Raw genomic sequence first — 12,664 nt, 5'->3', positions numbered from 1 at the left:
AAGGTCTCTTAAAAGGGTTGATCAGAAAGTTGTGGTAGCAGTAGCATCACCTGTACACATTCTTATGTATAGGAATCATGTGGTGTAAACCACATATAAAAGAAAATGGTTAAGTGTATCTAAATGGTAATGTTGTTTCCTTGGAAGTAAGTATATGTGCTGCAGATGCTCTAAACTATGTTTACAATCATCTGTGACAGTATTATTTTCATCTTTTTGCTCAATTGGAGAGGTCTGGGTTCAAATTACATCAGAGACTGTTATTTTTTATTTATTTTATTTTTTTTAGGAGCATTAGCAACTAAGGCCATATTGCTCCGGGAATATGCGATGGTCATTCCCTGATCTTTCCGCATCCTCCGTGTTTGGTGGTCACAGGCTCGAACCCCGGTTTAGTCAAGAAGCGTGTGCTACACACTGCTGCTCCGGCCCACCTGGCTACAGAGGCACCTATCAGAGACTGGAGGAATTCTTAAAGGCCTGTTCATCCACTCTCTGTAGTTAGTCAGTCTCTGGTAGAGGAAGTAGGGTTTTTCCCAATGAGTTATTCTGGGTTTTTCAGCCCATATAACATGCAGATTGGCCAATGAGCACTTATACTGACATAATATATACAGTCTGATTTGTAAAGTCATACTTGAATAAAAACAAATCCAATGGGGGAAAAAACTCAAAGAATATTTGTGTATCCTGTAATGCCCTAATCATATTCAGATATGATGTAGTGCCATTTCATATTCAGGTACTATGTAGTGCCATTTCATATTCAGATATGCAATAGTGCTAATTATTGCATGCTAATGGGATAATGTCATTCATTATTTTAATTTAGTATGGTTAAATTCCCAATTCCAACTTATGTAAATTGGAATGGCACTTTTGTAAACTTCTAAATGGCTATTTAGAAGTTGACAAAAGAAAAATATCAACTTACCATTCCATATCTTTGAAATGGGGTATAGGTCAATTCAACCAATTTAATTAAATCATAATTAAAATAATTAAATAATGGTGAAGCTAAAACAGAAGGGAAGGATATTTTAGATGTATGGAGTTAATATTTTGATTATCTGTTAAAGGAGCTAAGAACACCTTTAGTTTTTTTTTATAAAATTTTATTCTGAATGCTTCCTCCCTCTATTTGGAAAAAAGTTGGATGACTGCCCCCCCCCCCCCCACAAACCATAACTCTTCTATCTAACTAATAGAATAACCTCTCTTTATTGTTTTTTTTTCTTGCTTCCTCTCTCTCTCTCTCTCTCTCTCTCACAGACTAATTAACATTTCTCATTATTTAGTAGTGATGCTTCTATATATAGGCTAGGTATTATCAAAAACATCTAATGTAGAAAAAGAAACACTAATATACCACGAAAAAAATAATAAATTGCTACTACAGTTAGAGTTATGCTTAGAAGGTACAATTCTGCTACTTGACTATCCCCCCCCCCCCCAAATGGGTAAATTAAGTGAGGGAAGCTGATATTCAGGTTTTTTTTTTTTTTTAATTACTTTTTTATTTTATTTATTTTTTGACAGTGCTATATAAGCTTGCTACCTTGTATCATTTTGCCAATACTGATACTAATACTATCATCATCTGTCGTTCCAATGTTCCACGGGCCAACGTAAGAAGCCTTGCTACCGTGCCATGTCCGTGTACTTCTCTCCAATATTTATTTCATTCCAGTTTCCTCCTCTCTTAATGTCATTGGTCTTTATCATGTCCTGCCACCTCATTCTTGGTCTTTTGTCCTTTAATTGTAAATCAAACATTCTTCTTGGCAAACACCTCTCGTTCATCCTCTTGACATGTCCGTACCATTTCAAACGGGACATTTCAATCCTGTCCTGGAGTTTTTCAACCTGAATTCTCTCCCCAATCACATCGTTCTTGATTTTGTCGCACCTTGTCTTTCCGGCTATGCTCCTCACAAATCTCATTTCTGCCCTCTGTTTTCTGCTTTCATCCTTTTTCCCCATAGTCCAAGTTTCAGATGCATACGTTACAATAGGTCTGTAATGGGTCTGGTATGTGACCTTCTTACACTTCAGTGGTATGTTCCTGTTCCAGATTAGACCTCTTGTCTGCCTGTAGAAATTCCCACCCCCTTGTGTGAGGTGCCTCCGTAGCCAGGTGGGCAGGAGCAGCAGTGCGTAGCACACGCTTCTTGATTAGACCGAGGTTCGAGCCCATGACCACCAAATACGGAGGATGCGGGAAGGTCAGGGAATGACCACCGCATATTCCCGGAGCAATATGGCCTTAGTTACTAATGCTAAAAACCAAAAAAATAACAAAATAACCCACCCCCTTGTATCCTGCTACTTATTTCTTCGTCTGTCACTCAAGTCCAGTTTTTGTGATTGTGCTTCCTAGATACTTGAAGTTTTTAATCATTTTAAGCTCTTTCCCTTCCATTTTAATGTATCCCTCAGGCTTGCCATTCCTCTTTAGAACCATTATACCACTCTTCTCCTGACTGAAAACCAGTCCAATTTCATTGGCCATACTAGCCCACATATCAACTTGCCATTGCACTTGTTCCCTGCTCTCTCTCTCTCTCTCTCTCTCTCTCTCTCTCTCTCTCTCTCTCTCTCTCTCTCTCTCTCTCTCCATATACAGAGGTCATCTGCAAAGATCAGGACTTTCATTTGTCCAAATTGTTTCTCCACTCTACATTGCATAGCATTCAGGACACCTCTTTGCCTCAAACCTGATGTTATTTTGAAGCTCTCTGTCAACCCCACCACTGTTCTTACTTTACTCACTGTGCTGGTGTAAATATTCTCAATTCTTTCCACAAGATGTTTCCTGCTACACGTTTTCTTTGTCTTTCTTTATATCCAAAAATGCCATCCATAATTCTTTATTATGTTCATAACATTTTTCTGTCAGTTGCCAGATTCAGAAAATTAGATCCATTGTCGATTTGCCAGGCCTAAAGCCATACTGTTCCTCGGTTCCTCTTATCTTCCTCTCCAACACTCTCGTACAGCTTACTCACATGTGATGTCATTGTGATGCCTCTATAATTTTAACTCTTATTCCTGTTCCTCCTTCTTGAACAACGGAATGATCAAATCTTCTTTCTAGTCTTTCAGACTTGTCTCTCATTCCAGATCTTGCAAAACAGTCTGTATGTCCACGTTATCCCTGCCTTGCCTGAAGCCTTCAGCATCACTCTGTTTATCTCATCCATATCAGCAGACTTACCTGTCTTGATGTATTTCAATGCCTGCACTACATCATTAAATGTCAGGTGTGTCTAGTCCATTTCATCCCCTCTTTTATGATCAACCTTCCTTTGTCCTTTTGCTGACTGTCCTGCACGTGCAACAGATTTTCGAAATACTTCTTCCACATTTCTCTTATCTCTTCATCCTTGGTTATTAGGTTCTCATTCTCATCCATCAGGTATTTGCTCTGCTCACCATCTCTTCTCCTATTCCTCACCATACCATACAGCATCTTTTTATTACCATCGATATCCTGTCATAGAGTTTCACTCCATTCTTCCAACCACAGTCTTCTTTCCTCATTGACTATCCTCTTGGCCTCTCTAATCATGGTTTTATATCTCTCTCTTTATTCTCCTCATTTCTGTTGTGGAAGTAGGTCCTGAATGCATTATTCTTGTTTTTCACAGGCTCTCTCATTCCACCATGGGGTTTCTTTCTGTTTCCTTCTACTGCTTGTCCTTCTGCATACCTGTTCTGTCATTTCTACTATGCAGTCTTTGAATGCCTTCCATTCTGATTCCACACTGTTCACTACCGTCTTAGGTACAACCTTCCTGAACACTTCTCTAAACATCGCCCCCCTTTCCATCATCTTTCAACTTCCACACCTGTAATTTTTTCTCTCTTGTTATTTTGATCCTCTTCAATATAGGGAATCTTAAAACTCTTAAATCTTAAAAGCAACCACTAGTGATCACTATTCCAGGGACACACTTGGAATGACCTTGACGTCCATTAGCCTTCTGTGTCACTCCTTATGTCACTTTGTGACTCTTTCTCTTCTTGAACCAGGTGTTTCCTATGACCAAGCTCTTCCGTAAACAGAAATCCAATAGCCTCTCACCATCGTCATTCCTAGGTCCCCGACCATGCGGACCTTATAATGTCTTCTAGTCCTTGTCTCTCCATTTCGACTTTTGCATTCAGGTCACCTATTATGACCGTATGTCCACCTGTGATGGTCTCTTCGAGCTAGTCCTCAAACTCCAGCATCTCCATTTCTTCACATCTGGTTTGTGGAGTGTAGCCTTGTACTATCTTCAATGTTTCACTGTCATTCATATGCAATTTAATTGATGTGAGTCTTTTTTTTTTTTTTTTTTTGATTATTTATTTATCCTTATTTTGTGTTACAATTGTTGGGAGATAACAGAAAGAAGGGAGGGAGAACACATAAGCTAGAGGCTTTTTAGGGAATGTTCCCTTTGAAAAAGATAATAAAAACAGATCTGAAATTGAACAGGCGTTATTCAACAGATAAATTATAAATAAATCGAATATGTTTCTACATTCCATTATAGAGACCTTCAAAAACCAACCACATATGTCACATGGTTTACAATAGTACTTATAATTACATTGTGAATGCTTTTACAGTAAGAAGTATGAAAGAAAAAAAAATGATGAAATACAGTTGATTCCGGTTATTTGGAACTAGTGCATTTTGGCCCGATTAAGCAGCCGCCCCAATTATCCGAAGTTTCATGTAAAAAAAGTTAAAAATACAATGGATCCCCGCTTTACAATTGGTTGGCGCCTCTGTAGCCTGGTGGGCAGGAGCAGCAGTGCGTAGCACATGCTTCTTGATTAGACCGGGGTTTGAGCCCGTGCCCACCAAATACGGAGGATGCGGAAAGGTCAGGGAGTGCCCACCGCATATCCCCGGAGCAATATGGCCTTAGTTGCTAATGCTCCTAAAAACCAAACAACAACAACAACAATTGGTTCACTGTACAATTAAATCACATTATAATGGAGTCACCATAGTAAAGTACCATTCACTATACAATGTGTAGTAAGCGTGGTCATTGTGATCACGTTTGTGAATTGAATTTTAATTCTATTAAACAGTGATTTCAATTAGCGAAAATAGGGGGGAATATTATCCACAAGCTATAAAAGTAAAGATATATTAAGTACAAATTAAAAAATTAAATGATACGTGATAATTGGATTAATATGTACATACTAACTAGTTGACATTTCTGCTCACTGACATTTGTGGGTGGGCGCCTCCGTAGCCAGGTGGCCAGGAGCAGCAATGCATAGCACACGCTTCTTTGTTAGACCGGGATTCGAGCCCGTGACCACCAAATACGGAGGATGCGGAAAGGTCAGGGAATGACCACCGTATATCCCGGGAGCAATATGGCCTTAGTTGCTAATGCTCCTAAAAACCAAATAACAACAACAACAACATTTGTGGGTGGGGGTTAAAATTTAAAACGGTAAAAAGATAAGCAATCAATAACAAAGGACATGGCACACACAAATTGCAAGTAACACGATACGCGCAAGTGAGAACGGGGTAACAAGTTATGAAGCTTTAAAAATAGGAATAAAGAGAAGATTCTGAAAATTTTAATTTTTTTTATGTTATTGAAGATTCCATGGAAGTGTAAAAACATTTCACCATAATAACCCACAGAATTCCAGCTGTCAGTATTATCGCAAATTTAATAAGATCGAGTTTACTATCCATTTATGATAGATTGCACTAGCAGAAAAGCCCAATAAACAGGTGACTGCTGATTATTTTTATTGTTTTATGGTTGTGACCTCCAGAAATCCGACCGAACCACATGGTACGTACGGTTGGAGACAATCGTAGGGTAATCTCCAGTGCTGCAGTCTCCTGCCCCAGTTAAACGGCATGTTGTCCCAATTAAGTGAAGTAAACCCTGGCTATTTTCTCGATTGGGTTCTGTTTTTTAAGATTTGCCCCAAATAAACGGCTGCCCCGATTAACAGGTGTCCTGAATAACCGGAATCCACTGTAATTGCCTAGAGTGTTGCAAGTTTTTTGACAGCTGTTTCTTCAACTTGATTACATAATTTCCAAACTGGTATGCATTGTGGAAAGCAAAGTTCAAGAGTTGAGTGGAAGGTGATTTAGATCAGACATCCCTGGGAGTCACCACCAAATACGGAGGATGCGGAAAGGTCAGGGAATGACCACCGCATATCCCGGAGCAATATGGCCTTAGTTGCTAATGCTCCTAAAAACCAAATAACAAACAAACATCCCTGGGATGGTGGTGTGTTCAGTTAGGAGCGTCTTGAACCGGTTTAGTGAAATGGCATTTTTGATATTTTCAGGAAGGTTATTCGAGGTTTTTGCGATTATTCCTGTATTTTATATTTTTCTGACTTATGGCTTTTCTAAAAAGTGGAACCTTCAGGTTCGCTTCATTTCTTAAATTATATGTTATTTCTTCTTCTTCTTCTATTGTTATAAAAAAGGATCTGAAGAGAGAGGAGGAAAGTTTGGTGTTTTCAAAGTATTGTAGACAAAGACTGCCTCAGCTTTTTGTAGTAGTTGGTAGATGCTTAAGAGCCTTATTTCCTTATATCTCGAAGTCACCAATGCATTCCAGGGAAGGCCTAATATTGAACGAACACATGATTGACAAATGAAGAGTTGTCAATTGATGTGTTTGATTCCATATGTGAGGTGAGGCTGTATTAAGGAAAGGAATACTAGTCTGATAGGCACAATATGGCCTTAGCAGCCCTTGTGCCATTAAACAACAAACCAACAACAACTAGTCTGAGAAGAGCAGGAAGCACCCAGGCAAAGGCTCGGGCGAGTATTCCTGCTGGTAACGAAGTCTTCTTTCATAAGGTGATCATTTGTTTATCCCAATTCAGCTTAGCCAGATTCCTAGAAACTTGGAATCTGGCTAAGCTGAAAATTCACCCTTTTGAGTTGTTTTCCTTTATATGTTATTTCGAAATCAATGTTGCTGATATTATTCACCTCCAGTAGCCTTTCCTTAATCCTGTGATCTATAATGATGGTTACACCCTTCCTTGCTACATCACCTCAATACCAATAGAGGTAATAGCCACTTCTTATATCTATACACCCATTTCTTTTCCATTTTGATTCACTCAGTCCAAGTATCCACACATTCCTCAATTTTTCCTGACAATGTCATAATATTGAGTGTGGCTAGTTTAATATAAGTCATCATCAGGCTTGAGCCGTCACAGATATCACCACTAACATCAGGTGCGTCACGTCCGGGCTTATTACATTTGAGGTTTTTTTTTTTTCTGTTGAAGGCAATAAATTTAAGCTGCCAATCTGCCAAACCTGATGCAGCCATATAGGCATCTTGATCTTATTCAATGGTGAAGCTTCCCCATGATGTTGCAGTTCTATCCATGTATATACTAAATTAAGAACTTCAGCTTGTATGTCTTGATATTCCCTACCTCTTTCCTCTCAGATGGAAATTAATAAACAGTATTAAGCAGTTTATGCCTATTTGCTAGTCACCACTGAACAAGCAGGTGGCACTGCTGTAGCTCTTTTAACTTGAAGTCCAAGTGGCTGACTTGGTAGAATTACCATGACCTTGAATTTTGCAAAAATTAATAATTCAACAAATGTATATTTTTAACTACAAATTAGTATCCTGAAAATCTCTATACCAAAGCTATCAAATAGCACCACTGTTCTATTAAGTCCCAGTGACTGATCATAGTTCCTTAAAAATTTATTGACCTTGAAATTTCCTATGATTTCTATACTCAAGGATAATAATAGTACTGGGTGGTTATAAAATAAGTTTTCCTATTCAGGAGGCCCTAGTGTCAAAACGGTTAGAGTTGTGAAAATTGGTTGGTATGTCATTTAGGGTATGGGGAAGCGATTTATAGAAGGAAAAAAAAATTAGTTCAAATTCCTGGAACCAGGGGGGAAAATGGCACTGCAGATATGTAAAAGTTATCATTTACTTCAAGACATGCTACTTACGCAAATTACATCCTGTTAGATTAAAGCAGAAAGGCCAACGCCACCATCAATAACCATTATGGTTCTTACAAAAAAGGAACGTGCTCTTTTGGTAAAACTGTTCTACCAGAATAATAGTAATGCTAATGCAGCAGTACTTGAATATCGTGGATTCACGGCAGAGTTTATAATCAGACCATTTTTCTTTGAAGAGTCATGGTCCCGTATGGTGTATGGTAACTAGTGCGCAGTACTGCGCTCTTCTGAGAGATCACATTATTCCCACTCTGCAAGAAAGGCAATGCTTGGAGACTGTAGTGTTCATGCTAGATGGTGCCCTTCCCCACGTTGGTCGACAAGTGAAGGAACTGCTCCATTCAACATTCGGAAATGATCGCATCATTTCTAGAGACTTTCCGCAGTTCTGGCCATCCTGATCATCAGATCTCAATCCCTGTGATTTCTGGCTATGGGGATACCTGAAAGATAGTTTACCATGGCGGCATATAGACACTTGTCGATTTGAAAGCAAGCATTAAACAGAATGTAGCCAACATCCCTAATGAGATGCTACGTAAAACTGTGTCACATGCAGTCCTCAAGTTTTCAGAATGTCATCTCAAGTGAAGGAAAGCACATAGAATAATATCTGTAGATTTCTAAGTTCTGATATTAAAATCTAATCCTAAGTAAGTTTTCCATCTCATGTTTACAGTGCCAATTTCTCCCTTGGTGACAGAAATTTGATCTAGTTTTTTTTTTTTTTTTTTTCCTTCTACAAATCGCTTCCCCATACCCTAAATGACATACCCACTGATTTTCACAGCACTATCTCTAACCATTTTGACACTAGGATCTCCTGAATAGGGAAACATTTTATAACCACCTGGTATATGGTAACCATTTTGAAAAACGTTCACAATCGGAAAATGAAACCTCCCTTAGGTCTCAAATTTTAGTCTATCACTCAACAACACTTATTTTATCTAAAACATAACTAAAACCTTTATTAATCAACTTTATAGGAGCACAAATTTAGCTAGCATACAGCTGGTGCCACTAGTGCCACCCTGATACTAATACCGAATATATTTGAAGTTCAAACTGTGAATTAACACCTTTGCTACCAGCTTGATCTGCGACCTTTATGAACCAAATTCAAAAAACTTGTAGGATTGAGGCAATTGGGATTGGAGGAGGCAGAGATATTTTTGGGCTTTCTTCTCACATGGCTGAATTAGTCAAGCACTGGCAAGGGTTGCTTGACAAAAGTATCCAGTTTTTCTTCTGTCAAATCAAGGAAAATGATTCTTAAAGTCAGGTGGTTTTTCTTCCAAGTAGATTAAAAACCCCTTCTTCCATATGCATCAATACTCAGTTAACATGTTAAGTGAAAAGCTAAATATATTCATTTTGCTTAGTTTAGAGACATTTCTCTTTTGTTTTTACTGTCCCTTCTGTTGCTCTTTAAGCTCTTTCTTTGATGAATGAAATCAGACTTTCTGTTCATGTCGACATTTCTGTCATATTGAGATGTAATTCGGAGAATTTCATGTAGTTTTTGATATACTTTCAAATGGTATTTTAGAAGAGGTAGAATTTTATTTACAAGTGTTTGCTTTTAATTATTGTATCTTATTACTATATTTTTATCTTTGTTAGATTATGATACAGAATTTTGTTCCATTATGCTCATGGCAGTATGAGCGTGTGTTCAATACAACAAGATTACCAGGCATTGAAACAGGTGATTATTTTCACTTTTAACAATTATAAATTACTCCCCCCCCCCTCCCTGCTCTGTTTATCTGTGTAAATAATGAAACTTGATATATTTTTTTAAAATTATTATTTATTTGTTTATTATTATTTCTTTTTTCAAATTACTATTATTAGTAGTAGTTATATTTAATTATTGAAATAATGATTGGAATCTAATATAGAATTTGTAAACTCTGAATAACAGAACTTCAAATTATTACTTTACAGTGGTAACTAGAAGCATTTTAGAATGAACAGCTTGTCATTCATATGATACTGCAACTGGCTACCAAATAATTTTACACTTTTGTCAGGAAAACTGCCAACAGTTGATGTTCCTGAGCCCACTATAATTGCCAATAGTTACAGTGTGCTCAGGAACACCGACACTTGGACAGTGGAGCACTGAAAAAATTTTCCTGGTCCGATGAGTCCTGGTCCCTGTTTAACAGTATTAGTCTATGGACCCATCCTGCTAGGTGTCAATAAATGCAGGTGGAGGTGTTATGGTATGAGGAGTATTTTCTTGGGGCACATTGGAGGTCCCAGTCTTTATACCAGTGGAGCAACATTTACATTCCACAGGTTATCTGGAAATTGTTTCCAAAGAAGTGCATCCCTTCATAGCTGCAATGTATGAATCTGCAAATGGATTCTTGGATTCTTCAAACAAGTTAATAATGCACCATGTCACAAGGCCAGAATTGTTTCAAGAACACGAGTGTGGATTCGTCCTGTTGTGATGGCCTCCCTTGTCACCATCAGATCTTGGTCCAATTGAGCAACTCTGAGATGAGATGGAATAAGCTCTTTCGGGCATAGATCTTCAGCCATCCAATTTGCAACAGCTGTGGGGAGCAGTTGATTCAGCATGTATCAGCATCTGTGCATGCACAATTTCAGCATCTCATTGAATCCATGCTTTAATGTATCTAGTCTCTTCTGAGGGCTACGGGAGCCTACTCATTATTAGGTAGGTGTACCTAATAAAGTGGCCACTCAGTGCAATTTACTGTCACAATATAATGACACCTTATGGTTTTAGTTACTGTGAGATGTGAATGTATCAACCCTTACTAGGGCTCTGGTCACACTACAATCATCTGCATTCCACGTCATTCCTCCTTAATAGAGACTGGTCCAGAATACTAGTAAGCTGGCATGCTTTCGTAAGGGCATCTTCCCTTCTATCTATTTGTATTAATATTTTTATTACACTAGAATCTCATTAATGCAGAGGCGCTTCCGTAGCCAGGTGGGAAGGAGCAGCAGTTCGTAGCACATGCTTCTTGATTAGACCGGGGTTAGAGCCCGTCACCACCAAGTATGGAGGATGCGGAAAGGCCAGGGAATGACCACCGCATATCCCGGAGCAATATGGCCTTAGTTGCTAATGCTCCTAAAAAACCAAATAGAGTCAGTCCTCGTATAGCACGATAGTTGTGTTCCTAGAAACCCTCGTGCAATGCAAAATCGTGCAATATAAACAACAGGCCCTATGGGAAAAATAGGGTTAGGTGCCGACCACCCAAGATTGAACATACATTTGTAACCAAAACATTACCAAACACAATAAATAATCGTAATAAAATACTTACGTATTTTATTACGACTATTATGTAATAAAATATTGCTAATGCTTTTGCTTCTATCGTAAGCAAACTTGTTTTTTGTTTGATTTTCTATCCAAACAGTTGACAGCCGTTGCATCCCTTCCAATTCTTTGTATCTTAATCTAATGGATTTTAATTACACTTTGAGTTGTTACTGTTATGAAAGTTGTTTTTATTTTCTCTGCATTCTTTCTAATTCTCGGCATTGCCTCATCTAGGTCTGTAGCATGTGCAATATCACATGGTCTTTCATTTCGCTCAAAGCGTTTCACAGTTTCATATTTTTTCGCTATCGACAGTGGCAGACCCCGGTGGGCCAGAGGCTGGTGTGATTTTGGCCATAAACCGTAGTATGAGGCTACTATAAATTTTCCCGAGTAAGAATTTTTTACCCAGTCCGCCTCTGTTTATCAATATTGCTTTTTTTTCTCTCTGAATCTGCAGTGTCTTCACCAGGACACTTTCTTTTCACACCTTTTAAGTATTTTACTCATTTTTATGGAATAAAGCACAATTACAAAACAAACACGCTTGATACACATAAAAAAGCTGCACGCGTGTAGCAACTGAATAAACAACACCATAAAGGCAGAGATACACTATTAACACCTCACATTTTACTAAAGCACATTTCTGGGGGTTACTACCATAAAACAATAAAAACAATTTCCAGTTGCGTTTCTGCTAGTGGAATCTGTTATAAACTGGTAGTAAACTCGATCTAATTGCATTTGCGATAATACTGATAGCTGGAATTGCGTTGGTTTTTACGTTATTATGGTGAAATGTGTTTCCCCTTCACTGAAATAAAACACATAAATACATTTTCGGAATCTTCTCTTCATTCCTATTGTGTTGCATTCAGTTGGGGTGATTCCGCGTTCAACTGCCATTTCTTGTAAACACAAAGGTGAATCGTGCATAAGCGAATTCGGTTCGTGTTATATAAGATATCGTTCCCCTATTTATAAATCGTGTATGATCGAATTAGTGTAATGTAAACACGTGTTATACGAGGACTGACTGTAACAACAACAACATTAATTTGCAAAGTTCAGGGGACCTATATTTTTAGGTTTTGTAATAACAAGTTTCACCAAAAATATCAAATTTTGACCATTTTCAATGGTACATGTGTATTAATAATAGCTTAAGCTAAACTCACAGTAATAAGAATAATATTTTGTTTAGGTTTTGTTTTCTTATAAGAGAAGACATGAGAAAAGAAATAATATAATTGAAATTAAAATATATATTTAGTATTACATAAACTAGTAATCACAGTATTACTATTAAAGTAAAC

General features: G+C 37.9%; 1 protein-coding gene across 1 annotated transcript in view; it reads left to right on the top strand.

Moving 5' to 3' along the window:
• The window catches only part of LOC150076325 (carnitine O-palmitoyltransferase 1, muscle isoform-like), a 429,351-nt gene that overhangs the window by 256,119 nt on the left and 160,568 nt on the right, over positions 1–12,664 (top strand). The window contains exon 9 of the mRNA XM_090387587.1: positions 9,650–9,734. Coding sequence (XP_090243713.1) covers positions 9,650–9,734 — 85 coding nt within the window. The remainder of the gene's footprint in view (positions 1–9,649; positions 9,735–12,664) is intronic.

The sequence above is a fragment of the Mastigoproctus giganteus genome, chromosome 13 (genome assembly GCF_048544385.1).
Source record: "Mastigoproctus giganteus isolate SK-2022 chromosome 13, ASM4854438v1, whole genome shotgun sequence".
NCBI lineage: Eukaryota > Metazoa > Arthropoda > Arachnida > Uropygi > Thelyphonidae > Mastigoproctus > Mastigoproctus giganteus.
This window is presented reverse-complemented; position numbering and strand designations above follow the sequence as displayed.